This window comes from Bos indicus x Bos taurus, chromosome 29 (assembly GCF_003369695.1).
Source record: "Bos indicus x Bos taurus breed Angus x Brahman F1 hybrid chromosome 29, Bos_hybrid_MaternalHap_v2.0, whole genome shotgun sequence".
Taxonomy (NCBI): domain Eukaryota; kingdom Metazoa; phylum Chordata; class Mammalia; order Artiodactyla; family Bovidae; genus Bos; species Bos indicus x Bos taurus.
The window spans coordinates 18,857,153-18,873,578 of record NC_040104.1 but is presented as its reverse complement, the minus strand read 5'-3'; the positions used below and the strand labels follow the sequence as shown (position 1 = coordinate 18,873,578).

The 16,426-nt window shown below is 45.6% G+C and overlaps 1 protein-coding gene across 1 annotated transcript in view; it reads right to left on the bottom strand.

Moving 5' to 3' along the window:
* Positions 1-3,453: 3,453 nt before the first annotated feature.
* Positions 3,454-16,426, bottom strand: part of KCNJ1 (potassium voltage-gated channel subfamily J member 1) — a 32,910-nt gene continuing 19,937 nt past the window's right edge. Inside the window, exon 3 of the mRNA XM_027532434.1 lies at positions 3,454-6,154. Within this exon, the coding sequence (XP_027388235.1) occupies positions 5,015-6,133 (1,119 nt within the window). The 5' untranslated portion in view covers positions 6,134-6,154 and the 3' untranslated portion in view covers positions 3,454-5,014. The remainder of the gene's footprint in view (positions 6,155-16,426) is intronic.

The window sequence follows — 16,426 nt, the reverse complement described above, 5'->3', positions numbered from 1 at the left end:
TATTATTTTATCTAATCCTCCCCCTTACCCTATTTCAAAGCTCACTTTTACTAATAAGGAAACCGAGATTCAATGAAGCTAAGTCATTTATCAAGGACCCTCTGCAAATGAATAATGTAGCTTGGTCAAAAATTCTTTGGACAGATGTAGGATGAAAGCCACCGTTACCCATGTTGTCTTGAGCAAATCATTCATTCATTCATTTACTGATTCAAAACCCCTTACTGACCACATGAGGCAATGTGTTGGTGCTATAGGTATACAGAGGTGAATACGGAATATAAACACTGCCTTCCAGGGGTATCCAAAGCTCCATTTCCCCATCGATCAAAATGAAAATATCTGTTTCTACCTCAAATGACAGATTACTGACAGACTGAAATAAACCAACATATATCTAGTTAGTACAGATACTTAGGGTGTATGTAGACCTAAGAGATACATACCGCTATTCCTAGAACACCCAAGTCCAGAGATGCTTGTCAAGCACTGGCCAGGGGCTCAGTCCAGTGCCAAGCAATGTGGGATTTCTCCCAAAGCATGAGACAGAACCAGAAATGGGTGCTGACTATCCACTGGACCCAGGTAGATGTCTAGCAGCCCTGGCGAGTCCTCCCAGAGGGTGACCCACGTTAGAGGATGTAGACTTGAGTGATTTTAAACCCATGGCTTTCAAGACAGATGTGGGTTTGGGTCTCAGCTCTGCCATTGACTAGCTAGTGACTCTGGACAAGTTCCTTACCTGAGCTGTCTCTTGTGGAAAATAGGGGGAATAATAGCACCTCACTGGATCATCGGGAAAATTAAGTTAGATAGTGTATAAGTAAGTGTTAGTCGCTCAGTCATGTCTGACTCTTTGAGACCTCATGGACTGTAGCCTGCCAGGCTCCTCTGTCCATGGGATTTCCCAGGCAAGAATACTGGAGTGGGTAGCCATTTCCTTCTCCAGGGGATCTTCCCAACTCAGGATCGAACCTGGAGCTCCTGCATTGCAGGCAGACTCTTTTCCATCGGAGCCACCAGGGAAGACCAGATAGTGTGTACAAACTGCTTTAAACGGAACCCCAGACATAGTAAGAACTCAGGAAGTAGCTCCTGTACTAAGCTTCTCCTACTATATAGCACAAGACATATTTGGGGTTCCTCTCTCGCCTGAAAGACGCTCTGGCCTCAACAACACCCAGGGCTGTGGAAGTTGCTTGGAATGGAGTTGTGGAAGGACCCACACCCGCCCTCACCGTGCCTCGCGCCCCCCCAACCTCAGCCCCCTTGCAAGTCTCCATCTCCGCAGGGCGCAGCTCCAAGGAGTCCAGCTGGGTGCATCTGGCTGGGGAGATTAAATTATTTTTGAATTCCTAACTGAATGTTCTTTTAATGGAAACTTAATGACAGGCATTGAAATAGATTTCCTCCGTAACCCCTCCTCGTGTGGCGCCCCCCACGCGGCTCTGTGCAGCGCAAATTCCGATAACCTTTATTCCCTACCCCTGGACTTTTATCTCCCCAGTGACAAACAGCCCTTGCTGGACAGAAAGAGGAAATTCCAGTCATTGTTCTCAAACTTCTGGCTTCCAAAATAAAAAGCTCTATCTCCCCTGTCAAGCTTTGATTGACATGCACTTCCTGGAATGGGGAGGACAACGGCCCGGGGGCGGGGCCAAGGCCTTATTTGCATTCTGATCATTGGAGCACAGGGGACGGACCCCGTACTAGCCACAGTCACCCTGTTGAGGACCCATCTCCTGTTTCATGTAAAATCTCCAAGGAAGACACCTCCTCAACTGTCCCCGTGATCCACCAGGGAAGTTCTCTGCTGTCCATGGAAACAGACAGGCCAAGCCTCTTGCTCTTTAAATTTGGCAACTTGGAGAGGAACTTCTCCTTCCACCTTTTCTGTCTTGAAGAATACAATTTTAGACAGTCCCCCACGTCTTAACTCCAAATATTGGAGCTTGAACCACCCTAAGACCTGGAAGGTTAAACCAGGATCAGACTCTGCAAGTCAAAACCACAGGGCGGCAGAGCTAAGCAGGCCATTCAGGGGGAATCAGTCCCCACCCACCCCGCCAATAGAACACTTTGAATATGGTGATGCACCATGCGGTTCAGTTTTTCTCGAAAGGACTAAGAAATGTTGAATACCTTTTAAAATGGATAAATCAGTAAATAGAACCATAGAGCACACCGGTAGCAATAGCAGTCCCTGTATGTTCAGGCCTTGCTGGGAACCCTGCTACCACCTTGGAATAAATGTTTAATGCCTTTAACACTGGCATTAAACTATGGGCAAGATGGCCCTCTGGAACATTCTGTCTCCTATGCATTTTATTTACTCACTGGGCTCCTGTGCCTGTCATAACTCTCTCTCTCCGTTTGTCCACGATTCTTAGGCTGGTTTGGGGTTCCAGCCACCCCTTAGGTGCCTTCAGGGACTTATTTCATCTGCGTGTAAGTAGTTGCTAAAGAGTCAATGTGACTACAATGGTGGCTCAGCAGTAAAGAATCCAGCTGCAATGCAAGAAATGTGGAAGGAGCTGTGGGTTCAATCCCTAGGTCGGGAAGATCCCCTGGAGTAGAAAATGGCTTCTCACTCCAGTATTTGTGCCTGGAGAATCCCATGGACACAGGAGCCTGGTGGGCTACAGTCCATGGGGTTGTAAGAGTCAGCCACAACTTAACAACTAAACAATAACGACCACAACAAAAGTTTCAATGGGAATTTGCATTAAAAAGTAGACTTCAAGAGGTAGAATGCCTTAATCCTAAGGAAGGAGTCCTTGGAAGCAGACAGTCTTCCATCAAATAACCTGGAAAGAAAGGTCATTCGCAAAGGTTCTGGTTGTTCTGCTCTTCTAACTATCAAGAGGAATGGATCGCCTATGGTGACCTATTGATCGCCTATTCACTGCCAGCATCCCCTAGCATCTGCTAAGGAGCAGAACAGACCCTCCAATCTATAGAAACACTGGAGTCATAAACCTTCATAGCAATGGGTCAGCAGAGAATTCTAGCTTCCTCAAGCTTGTTACCCCTGATTTCCTTTTGCTCTGTCAGCAGATTAAATGGCAACGCCACACGCTTACAGTCACGGAGTGATGGACCCGTTGGGTCCACCATTACGGACACGGACAAAGTGCACAACTCTGACCCCAGCAGACTCCTCACTCGTCTTCATCAGGAGGACCAGAGACTGTGTGTGCATCTGAACAAACTCCACCCCAGGCCTGGGAAAACAACGCCACCAGTGCCTGCAACTTTGTGCCAAGACTCACACGGAGAGTTTTGAGGGGCCACTAGGGAAGGGGGCACGTCTGCACCAGAGGTCATGTCCTGGGGACGCTGGAGTCAAGACAACAGGTCACCCCTCACACCTCCCGGGAGAAAGCCCGCCCTCCCCAAGAAGTCTATCACTGGTTGGTCTTTCACACTAAAGCACAATGACTGACACTTGGGGAAAGGACGTCACAACATCAGAGATTTAATATGTTAATCAACACACTGAAAGCATTTTGATTCCTACGCAGTTTTGGGTACCGTCCGCTCCAGAATACATTCAAAATAACATGGGGGGTGGGGAACTGAACAAGACATTCACAGTTAAATCCCCTCCTTCAGAGCAAAATAAAATACTCCTCTGTCCATGGAATTCTCCAGTATTCTTGCCTGGAGAATTCTATGGACAGAGGAGCCAGGCGGGCTCCAGTCCATGGAGTGGCAAAGTGTTGGACACAGACTGAGCGACTAACACACGCATAATTTAAGGATATCACAGTGGTCTCTTTGAGGAAGATGTGGTGTTGGCTCTCAGAGGCAGGAAGACCTAGCACTTTTCTTATGGGGAAGTCACATCCCATTCCCCACCCTTCCATGCTTCTCTTTTTGAAACAGCATTTCAGTTACAAACCCTCAGGCGAAAAACATAAGACATGTTTTTCTCGGAAGCGTTAGCAGTGTTTTCCGTTCTAAACTGCCTTTCCACTGTCAGACTCCTCATTGCCTTCTTGGAAGATCAGCAAGTACTGTTTTAACAGATTTGAAGCCAGCGCCTTCTCCCATTGAACACAAATGAGAAGAAATATCAAACCTATTTTCAAACCAAGCATCCTTTCTTACAGGAGAGAGTCCATTGAGATCCCAGAGTGGTGCTTTAGCTTCTGTCTAAAAGTACATGGGCCAAAGCCCTGGCTTCACTGCAGGATGTCGGGATGGCGTGGAGCAGGCTGTGTCCCACGCTCCTCTCCTCATTGGGTACTTAGAGATGTGGGGTCCATGGACTGGGTCTTCCCTGCTCTGGGAAAGCAGCATGACCCAGACTAATACAAAAGCTCCAACAGCCAGGGCTGGAGAAGATCAGAGCTTCACAAATGTTCACTGGGCATCTGTCTTTTCTCACTGTCATTAATTGGTTCATCTCCCCCAACTCAGGAGGCAACTTTTCCTTTAAGAGCCAATGTTCAAATAAAAGTGATTTTTTTCTTATCAGTAGAATCAAAGTAAGAATACAGTTTTCCCCTGATCTTCAATAAAGCTCATAACTGCTTTAGGGAGACTCTTAAAAAGATCTCATTTGGCCTGTCCATGAGGCTTTCAGTCATTTTTGTCTGTGCCAATCAACACTGCATGATTTCAAATAATCCTATTAGAGAGTTTATGTGAGCTCCTATGGCTCGCATCCTGGAAAAGGGAATGGCAGCCCACACTAGTACTCTTTCTTGGGAGATCCCATGGACAGAGGAGCCTGGAGGGCTCTGCACAGAGTTGGACATGACTGAGCAACTGAGCACATGGCTCCCATATTTCAATTTCGTGTAAATCCATCCCACGTTCTCATGCAATTAACGTGTAGAGCTGTGTGTCTTGTAGGATCATGGTTTGAGGGTTCAGGGGCTTTGTGCAGGGAGACTTTAAAGGCTTTCCTCCTACTGTTATACCCCACATTGTTGATTGTTTCATAATGTTTCTAGTCAACTAGGTATCTTCAAGATTTCACTCTACTCGTGTGGAAAACTCAGCGTTACATTTTGGTGTCGTCTGTTTCATTAACTTCTGACAAGACAAAGTTGGGGTTGTCGTAGCCTCTTTTCATCTTGGCTCGAGCGTCTTTCTCATTATAAAGGCACATGGCACAGTGAGGCGTCTCCACTTCCACAGTCTTGCTAAAGTTATGGAAGTCCACTCGGTATTTCCCTTCCTTGGTCTTGGACACTATGGGAGCAAAACGGTAACCCCAGAGCACCTCTTCTGGGACGTAGGATGTCCGGACTTGGCAGGTGGCACTGGTTGCCTCCACCGTGCCATCTAAAAACACGACTAGTTCAAAGTCCTGCTGGGGAAGGGTTTCTGCTGCCATGTGGAAGAAGGGGCTGGTGTGATCAATGACATGGTAAATCGTCAGTGGGGAGATGAAGAATAAATTTTCATTCCCTGCGTCAACCACAAAGTTGATATTGATCTGGTCCAAAATGATGGTCTCTCCTTCAGGAGTGATGGTGGTCCTCAGAAGCTTTCCGTATATGTGACTGCCGATGAGGAGGCTCTTCCGAAGATTAGCCACTCGGATCAGGAGACAAAGCTTCCCACCCCGCTTGCTGATCACTGCGTTCTTGCTGAAAGTAATGGTCTTGGCGCGTTTTTTGGGCCTGGAGATCTTGGCTAAAATAGCACCACACATGAAAGAATTGATGATGACGCCGAGTATAGACTGGAAGATGAGCAGAAAGATGGCAGTGCCACACTGCTCCGTCACACACCGGAATCCATAGCCAATGGTCACTTGCGTTTCCAGAGAAAACAGAAAAGCTGAGGTCAGGCCATTAATGTGTTCCACGCAAGGGGTGTGGTTGGCAGGGGGATGGAACTCAGGGAGGTCTTTGTGGACGTAGGCGACCACGTACCAGAGGAGGCCAAAGAAGAACCAGCTGCCCAAGAAGGCTGTGATGAAGATGGTCATTTTGTATCTCCACTTGAGGTCCAGCACGGTCGTCCATATGTCCACAAAGAATATCAGCCTCGACTGTGCCTCCACGTTGCCAAACTCAATGTTGCACCTTCCGTCTTTGGAGACCAGCCTCGCTCTCCGCCGAGAACGCCCAAAAAAGCGAGTGACAAACCATTTCCGAAGATGCTTGAACATTCTTTCTGTCAACACACTGATCTGAAAACACATCAGAGAAAGACAAAACAGAAGAAAATTATGTGTATTGCACTAATGAGCTAAGTGACTCACATGAAGAGCTGTCTATGAAAAGGCCATTCAGTACAATCTGTGTGACTGATCACTTGGGCAAGCTGACAACTTTATTCTGCATCCCACAATGCTATTTCCAGTAAAAACTCTCTACTCTAAGACCATATGGCTTGAAGATAAAGAGGAAAACTAATTACAGGGAGATAGACATGTAGAGGAATCTAAGAGAATATATATCCACGTGTTTTCTGACCTTAGTCACGCCCAACCTTAAAAATGTTTCTTATAACACAGACATACAGAACAGACTTGTGGTTGCCAAGGGGATGGGAGGTGGGGGAAAGATGGAGAGGGAGTTTGGGATTAGTAGGTGCAAACTAGTATATATATGATGGATAAGCAGCAAGGTCCTACTGAATAGCACAGAGAACTATTCAGTATCTTGGGATAAACCATAATGGCATAGAAAAAAAAAATCCATCTATTTATCTATCTATATATGTATGTATAACTGAATTACTTTTCTGTGAAATATAAATTAACACAACATTGCAAGTCAACTACTTCAATAAAATAAAATTTTAAAAATGCTTATGATAACAAATTATGACCTGTACTCTGATTTATTTGATAGTATTCTTTAAACTGACTCTCCTTTTTTCTTTAATAAATTTAGCCTTATGCTAAGCAAAAATATCTGTGACAGCAGAAACTTGATGCACTATTTACATTTTTGGTTCATATATAGAAATAAATAACCATGGGGAAAAGTTTCACAACATATTACCTAAATCACCTTGTAGCTAGAGAAATTATAATCCAATTCAGTTCTCTCATTTATCTAATGAAGGAATTGAGAAAATTTCAGTGACATATCCAAAGTCAGGTACCCTAGCAAAAATGAACACAACATTGTAAGTCAACTATAATTCAATCAAAATTAAAAACAACAACAAAGTCAGGAACCTGACCAATGGTGGGATGACAACCAGAACATGAGTTTCTCTGCTTCCAGGTCAGAGGAATCTCTACTTCACTTGTGTCTCAGTTATTACTTTGTTTATATTCTAAAGTGAGATTTCTCTGGAACATTTTAACACAAGCTTTGATCAACTTCCTTATTTTGTGCTCAACATTACTTGAAACAGAGTTCCTCAGCACTGTTTAGTCAAGTCTTATCATAAGATCTGAGATGTTTTCTCTATGGATCGCAAGCCTGGGATGCCAAAATTCCCAAAGGGAATAGTAAGATGGTCACTGTGTCTCCCACTTTCTTCCCTGCTCCCAAGCTGACGGATGGAGCACTGTGATTTAACAAATCCTACATAAGGTAGAACCATGTTTTATTCACTCATCTATCCTAGCTGTTAGCACAGACCATGGGGGTTACTATTTATTCAATGACAACTTTAATTGAACAACATTGAATAAATGAGCATCAGTGGAATCATTCTGTGAATGAATTAAGAGCTTCAAAATACTATGTGGGCAAAGGTCTCATTAAAAACATAATTGTAGCTTCCATTTTACAGCATAGCACTGAAGGGATTTCCCCCAAAGAGCCAACACAGCTCAATATCCCGGGGTCATAACACTAGACGGCCCCCTCCCCTAGGTGTGCCCACCCCACTCCCAAGGTGTGCCTGTTGTGGTTAGCAGTGTCTTCGTGGTATTTTTAATCAAATGCAAACACGTTTCTAAAATAGATTTCAAAATCCCCCTTCAAAAATGTGTTTATTCATACAAACTAGGAAGCGAAACCAACTTAGTGATAAAAGTTAAACAAAAGTGATATTCTACCGCGTCTTGCCCATGGCCTTCAACTATGTGAAAACACAAGAAGACCCCAAGTAAAAGTGGTAAAGAGAAAAAAACAAATATATATAAATAAAAGAAAATATTACCAGGAGAGCAGACAGAAGTTCACTCTCTCTGAGGGCCCTGCTCTCATCCCACCCAATATTCATTGACCTCAAGCCCCCAAAGAGTCCCAAGTACATGGTCCCAAGAGTAACTCAGCCAGGGAAATGGTCTGTTTCTTCCTCAATCCTTCCCTTTCTCTGCACACATCTCATCTCATTTTGCTTCTATCCACTGGGGACTTTCTCCCTTTCCCAGGTTTGTGGAAGCTCAGACTGTTTCCAGAAGCTCTTCATAAGGTGAAGTGAAGTGAAGTGAAGTCACTCAGTCGTGTCCAACTCTTTGCGACCCCATGGATGGTAGCCTACCAGGCTCCGGGTCCATGGGATTTTCCAGGCAAGAATACTGGAGTGGGCTGCCATTTCCTTCTCCAAGGGATCTTCCCAATCCAAGGATTGAACCCCGGGTGTCCTGCATTGCAGACAGACGCTTTACCATCTGAGATCTCACCTAAAACAATAACTTCTCTTAAAGTAAACATTCATCAGTCAAATCCACAGCCTCTTTGTCATGCATTATAATTCCAGTGGTAGCTCCTAATATACCAACCTCTGAGTTTTTCTGCCTAACCATTCTTGTCCTCCCGGTCCACCTAAATTCATTTTCATTTTGATGAGAGTATTTCTGTAGAGTGAGTGAATCCCCCTTGATTACTCTCTCAGATAAGCTGGGGTTTCCATGCTTGCCCTCCTAAAAAAATATTATCTGCCTGGCCATGCAAAGAGCCAGACAAAAAGCAACCATCTTAAAAAGCTTTCCCCACATGGCCTGCACTTACCAACATCATCTTAAACATATTCCGTCCTGAAGCGTCCACTGCTGAGAAAAGCAAGGAAGAAGTTTTGGGAGTTGGTCTCTGTAAGCAGGCTGATTTCTTCTAAACCCAGCTTAATTTAATGTATGCTTCGGCCAGTGAACAGATGATAATTTGTTTTAGCCTTAAAACGTTAATTTGATAGTGGAGTTGTGCGATTTAAACTAAGGCAATTGGTTGTTCTCAGGCCAAGCCCCAAGCTGGGTATGTGTTTTTTTCCCAGACGTCACATGGCTTGAATACCGTCATGCTAAGACATGACGAGCTGCCAGCTAAGGTCCTTGAGCAGCAGGCATGGATTCTGTTCCAGCATTTCCTTCTTCTCCTTTGCCACCCTCTGTAGCCCTCTCGCTCTTTCTCCTAGCTTGTGCCTGATGCCTTTCACCAGAAACAATCAGTTATTGTCAATCTCCCAGCCTATCTCAGAAACACTGGGATACTGAGATTTCCAAGTGTTCACAAACATACAGGCGGATAATATAGACAAAGGTAAGTACAGATTTGTAAGACAAAAATAAGATCACACCAGGAAGCAACAAGATACCCCGTTAATCTCTCTACACAACATTCACTGTTATGTAAGAAACTGAGATTTAAAAGCAGCCTTTATTGTTGGATTGATCTTGTAAAATCTGGCATTTACTGAAAGTAGTTTGTATATGCACTGAGTTAGTCAATGCTGTTGATTTATGTATTCAAACAGTAAGAGGAATTCTACCTAGAGAATGTGAGAATACAGGATAAATTCTTCCTCTGACCAACCCTATCTTTCTCATGGCAGACTCATTATACACAGCCCACATCCTCCTTTGAGTAGACAATGGCATTTAATCCCACCCTAGACAGAACCAATATGTGTTTTTTTTAACTATTGAGTTATTAGAGATTGGCCCCAGATTATGCAACATGCACAGTTTCTAGGTTACTTTCTAATAAATCAGTAAATCTTAATAGCAAGCATAGGGCTGTCCATTAGCTAATGTTTACCAAGGTCTTCTTAATGGCCTGGCAAAGCAAGTGGATTATATTATTGTCATTTTTTTTTTTTTTCTTCAGGGCTCCAGCATTCTTTTTTGGTCAACAGTGCATTTTTAAAAAACAGAATTTGTATGAACTTTCCAAACATTGAGTGTATGCTTATTGTGTAGGATTTCAAAAACAAATAGAAATCTGTTCTTGTTCTCAAGGAGCTCACAATCTAAGGGGGAAGTGAGCTCAGTAAATGAGCAATTACAGGGTCATGTGGTTTCTATAATACCAAAGGGCTCATCTCTGCTTGAAGGTCTCACCTAGATGGGCATCCACGCCCTGTGAAAATACCTCAACCAACAGAAAACTCACTTTTGTGTCCATTAATTGATTTATCTGACCAAAGTTCCTCTAGTCAAAGCTATGGTTTTTCTAGTAGCACAGATGTGAGTTGGACCATAAAGAAGGCTGAGCGCTGAAGAACTGATGCTTTTGAACTGTGGTGCTGGAGAAGACTCTTGAGAGTCCCTTGGTCTGCAAGGAGACCAAACCAGTCAATCCTAAAAGAATCAACCCTGAATATTAATTGGGAGGAGTGATGCTGAAACTGAAGCTCCAATACTTTGGCCATCTGATGGGAAGAGCTATCTCACTGGAAAAGACCCTGATGCTGGGAAAGATTGAAGGCAGGAGGAGAAGGGGGTGACAGAGGATGAGTTGGTCAGATGGTATCACCGACTCGATGGACATGAGTTTGAGCAAACTCCGGGAGACAGTGAAGGCCGTGGAAGCCTGGCATAATGCAGTCCATGGGGTCGCAAACAGTCAGATGCGACTGAGCAACTGAACAACAATGAAGCAGCAGGGATGTGTGAATTCTAACTTGTGTGCCAGACAATCCTTTACCAAATAGATACAGTCCCTGTCATCTGGAAGAAGCTTCTAGTCGAGGTGGGAGATACAAATGAGCTGATAAACCATCAAAAACAGTATGATACCTGCCAGGGTAGCAGATGTTCTGGGAGCATCTTATTTGAAAGGCAGAGAAGTGCCATGGAGACCCAAAGCCTGGACATGGCTTTACAGTCACACATAGTAGGAACTCTATATTTGTTGAATGGAAGTCAGTTAGACAATGCATGCAAAGGTGATGAATGTGCCATCACTCACATGGTTCCCCTTCCAACCATAATTTGGAAGAGACATTTCTGTGCGCTGTAACTGCAGTTGTGTTTGTGACCAGGGCAGGGGCACAGAGGAACTGAAAGAATTGCTGGGTACATAGGTGACAGAGAGCTGGGGGAGACACCTGGCTGGCCGACAGCAAGGGCCAGTGCACTCAGCGCCCGTGTGCCTTGCGAGATATTCTCGTCTATACCTCCTCTCGTCTAGGGGAGAAACTGATACCAAGAACTCTGATCTAGTTCTGCCTCAAGGACCACTCATGATATTTCTAAATAAGTGTCATCCTCTTCTGGGGAACAACCGTGCAAAGTTTTGAAGATAAACACATTTTCCTCCTGCATCTCCTTTTCTCCATAGAAATACAGGCTTCATTTGCATACAACAACGCTGGTCACCAAACCCCTCTGCCTTCTAAGTGAGGTGTCTGCATTCTGGGCTCCTGGATGACAAAGAGCCAGGACCCAGGCTGTTCTTTTGCAGGCAACCCCCTAAGGAGAAGCCATTGGGAGCTGGGGGTTTCCCCATGGTTGATATAATGCTGCTTCTGTCTCACCCCAGAAGGCTCAGCAGCCACTGTACCCGAGAGAAGATGGCAAAATAGACATCGCTTCTGTGATAGTAGAATTACAATTCTATTGTATTCAATAGAATTCTTTAGAATTACAAAGGCTATCACTACTCTCTGTGGATGAAAAGAGAGCTGTTGCCTGCCTTTTGGTCCAACCACTCACAGCTCACACACAGCCTGGGTTCCCTCAGGACATTCCTGAGACTCAAGATTATCAGAGGTAGAAAATAGAAGCTGTGGCGCCTGAGAACAGAAGTCCAGTGACTTTCTGTAGACCCTTTGCAGTGTTGCTGGAGAAGAAATTCAAGCTTCCATGAAAATTGACAGCTTGAATTCAGCCAGGCTTCCTGGTGGCTCAGACAGTAAAGAATCCGCCTGCAATGTGGGAGACCTGGGTTCGATTCCTGAGTTGAGAAGATCTCCTGAAGAAGGGAACAGTTACCCACTCCAGTATTCTTGCTAGGAAAATTCCATGGACAGAGGAGCCTGGCGGGCTACAGTCCATGGGGTCACAAGGAGTAGGACACGACTGAGCAACTTTCATTCTCACTGGATTCAGCCTGCCGGTCAACCACATGAACCAACATTTCCTGAGGACCTGTGGGTAGCAGGGCACGGAAAGGGATTATGGCCAAGGTCTCTGCCTTCTTAATGAAATCAAGCAAACTCTCCACTGATTGAACTCACTACTTGCCAGGTGCTACCCTAGGAAGCAAAAGAGGCAACAGTTCCCACTGTGGAGTTGCTCAGGGATACAGAGTAACTTAGTCATTATCCAATCATTGCAGGGCAGCACCTTTGCTGCCCTGAAGGGGTTGAGGACACAAGAGAGCAGATAAAAGAGGCTAAAGGTCAAGTTTATACTCTTCAGCACAAAATGCATCTGACTGGTACCGCAGAGAACTTCCTGTTTTCTATGAAAACGGCCTCAAGCTGTTGGAGGATGGCCACCCAGCTAAATTTGCAAACCTTCAGTGCCTAAGGAGAGTCCAGTCAGCCAGCTCCCAGGATGCTGACATCTAGAACTATTGTTGACAGAGGGCATCGTTGCCTTCCTGTTCAGTATTCCCAGAGAAGTCACCTCAGATATCGTTAGCTCTACCAGGTTGCTCACTTGGGCTCAGCCTGAGCTCTTCTTACATAGAACCTACCAAGGCCATTGGAAACGATTTTTCCGGCCTCATAGGCATGTGAAAGGTCATGCGCCTCAGGACACTTCCAGGCCTGATTTGAGGCTGCACTTCACCTTTCCCGTGTGAGGAATACACACCCTCTTCTCTGTGAAGCCACGTGTCTGTTTGCTCAAACTCATGTCCATTGGGTTGGTGATGCCATCCAACCACCTCATCCTTTGTGTTCAGAGTGGGAATGCGGCACAGACTATCCAGGGCGCCTGGTTCCTTCCACAGAAGAAAGGTTGGGAACAAAAGCCAGGGAATCACAGGGTCTGGGAGTGTTGGTACTCTCTTAAGGCCCATCGCCTTGGGCATCTCTGGGGCCTACCGGTCCAGCATCATTTCCTGAATAACTGCAAAGATCTGCCACGCATGGGGATCAAGGGCGGGTGGGAGCCCTGGTGCAGGATGTTCATGGCACAGGGAAGAAGCAAAGGCAGCAGGAAAGAGGAGGAAATCCATCTCGGGGAAGTGCAAACACGGACTTGAACCCCAGTTCTGTCACTTGATGGCCAGGCAACCTGAGCAAGCCACTTGGGCTAACTGAGTCTCAACTTCCTCGCCTGTGAAACAGCTGTAAAATATTCTCAAAGGCTGTCATATGTTTTAAATGCAATCCCATATGTAAAGTTCCTAAAACATAGCAATTATGTAATAAATAGTAGCAACCATTATTACTGGTTCAGAAATTTAAACATGCACAGCAGCTTAATCAGGCGTCACCAAGCCAGGCTACTTAGGGTCTGCTCTGTAGAATCAAATGGGCAGTGTTGGGGGAGATGACAGCCAGGTGGGGGACAAGGTTCCTGGGAGAGAGGGTGACAAAGGTTCTGACCACGTGTCAATGTCTGTGAAGCATCCTGACTTCAGAACCTGTCCTGCCCGGTGGAACAGAAGACCTATAGAAAGCCTAGCATTTCTATAAAGGATTTGTCCATCTTCAGGGCAGAAGACTTATCTTGAAGAGTGAGGACACAATTGTTGTCATTGTTGCTGTTCAGTTGTTTAAGTTGTATCTCTTGGTGGCCCCATGGACTGTAGCCCACCAGGCTCCTCTGCCCATGGGATTTCCCAGTCTGCAATACTGGAGTGGGTTGCCATTTCCTCCTCCAGGGGATCTTCCGGACCAAGGGATTGAACTCTAGTCTTCGGCATTGAGAGGTTGATTTTTTTTTTTTTTTTTTACCACTGTGCCATCTGGGAAGCCTTGGGAACAGGAGAGGGAGAGAATTTTCCTTGGCAGGGTTGAAGAGAGGCATGCAACCAGGGGTGATGCTCTGCTTCTCTTACCACAGACATTGACTAGGATTCGATCGTATCACTGACAATCTACAGATGCAGTCAAAGAGGAGAAAGCAGCCCCTGACAGATGGGAGCCAGCCTGGCACTACATCTTGGCCTGGTTGTTGCTGAGGGCTGTCCTGGGGCTCACAGCTGGGTCTTGTGTTCTCCTGTTGAACACAGCTTCACAAGACATCAACATCAGAATCATGTCTGAATACACAGAAACATGAACACGGTCCAAACCACAAAAACGACCAAATGTCCCCCCAATCCTGGCACTATGAGTGATCACTGCTTCTTTGCCAATAACAGCATTAGCCCTGCTGCTGCTGCTGCTAAGTCGCTTCAGTCATGTCCGAATCTCTGCGACCCCATAGACAGCAGCCCACCAGGCTCCCCTGTCCTTGGGATTCTCCAGGCAAGAACACTGGATTGGGTTGCCATTTCCTTCTCCAATGCATGAAAGTGAAAAGTGAAAGTGAAGTCGCTCAGTCGTGTCCCACTCTAGCAACCCCATGGACTGCAGCCCACCAGGCTCCTCCGTCCATGGGATTTTCCAGGCAAGAGTACTGGAGTGGGGTGCCATTTGCCTTCTCCTAGCGTTAGCCCTACACCAACTCTTCTCTCCTTCTTGATAATGAGACTTATTAACATAATCACGGAATTACCCCTACTTCTTAACATCAAATCCTGAGCAGAGTATTGCTCCGTTTACTCTCCCAAATCACCTAGATTAAGCCCAAATTCTGTTTATGTGCTTTCTAAAACTCTTTCACGCGGAGCTCCTCACCATTCCTCGAGGTGCGTGTTCTCACTAGCTGCAACAAGCCAACCTTTTCAACTACTGCAGTATGCCTGGTGATCTTTGGCTGGAAGACATTGATACCCCCAAAGGCAGAACAGCACAAGAAGAGAAGGTCACAAAGCCACTTTTACAACAATTAGTGATTCCATTCTACTGCTTCCAGAAGTCACACTCACATATGTACACAGTGCATGCTTTTGTATCAGGATGTGAAAATGAAGGACCAAATTTAAATATGAAAAGTCATTAAGGGACTTCCCTAGTGGGACAGTAATTAAGACTCTGCACTTCCACAGCAAAGAGCACAGGTTCAATCTCCGGTCAGGGAACTAAGATCTCCTATGCCTCATGGCTCAGCAAAAAAAAAAAAAGTTATTAAAAGGAGTTAAAATGTTCAAGTTCAGGCTTTGAATTCTATCTAGCTAACTAGTTTATAAGGGCTGCTGGTCATCCTAAGATTATTCCGCTCTTCCCACAAAGACCTGCATCACTTCCTGGCACCTGGATGGGGACCCAGCAGGAGGCGTCAGGAGATGCGACATTTCCCAGCCATCCTGGGAGTCTGTTAGGCCCACCCCGAGCCAGGTGTCTCTCCCATCTTCGGTGGGAACTTGCCTTTGCTGTGGAGTCAGAAACCTGCACTTTGGGAGCTGACACTAATTTTATGCGCAATTTCAATTTTGTTTTCTTGCTGTCCTTCAAAAAAATTTTTTTTCAAGTGTTTTGGAAACACTAGTATGTCTCAGCTCTGCAAAAAAAGACCTAAAGGGGCTTGCTTCATCTCTGCCTGGCTCAGAGTTTTGAAGGGAAAGCACACACCCCTGGGGGCTGTGGGTGGGCAGAGCAAGAGAGCCCTAGAGGATGAGAGGAACTCATGGAACTCACAGTCACAGAGTTGGGTCTTCTTGCCTTTTATGCTAAAGATTTTCTAAGTAGTCTATCTTAGTCTATCTTCTCAACTTCAGGGAGTTCTGCACTTTACCCAGAGAAGGCATTGCTTTGCTGGGTATGCGTGGATTGAGTCAGAGTTGAGAGGATAAACTGAGGGGGAAGTGAGGATGCACAGCTCAACATGAATGAAGAGAAGCCCAGTATTGAGAACAGCCTCTGCAAGTGCGCGATGGCCATTAAGAACTGGGTGGAGGAACTCCTATCGGCATCCCGTGCGAACAGCGCCCTCTAGAGCACAGTTAAAACGGTGCCCTGAAGCAAGACCTCTGGGGCCAGGAAGCCCACAGTGCAGCCTGAATAGTCCATTGGCTTGTTTACTGAGAAGCCTGTATGGACGTGAAGCCACTTGACTCTAAAGAAGTGCAGAAGGTGATTTTAAAGCTTCGTGTGTGACTGGAATTTGCAGTGACCCAAGAGTCGCTGGTTTTGGGATTCCAGTTGGAATCCACCAAGTTGCCTTTGCTGGGTTCCAGACTGGGGGTGAAAGCACAGTAGGGAAGATACCTAGTAACACATAAGGAGATCCAACCAGTCCATCCTAAAGGAGATCAGTCCTGGGTGTCCATTG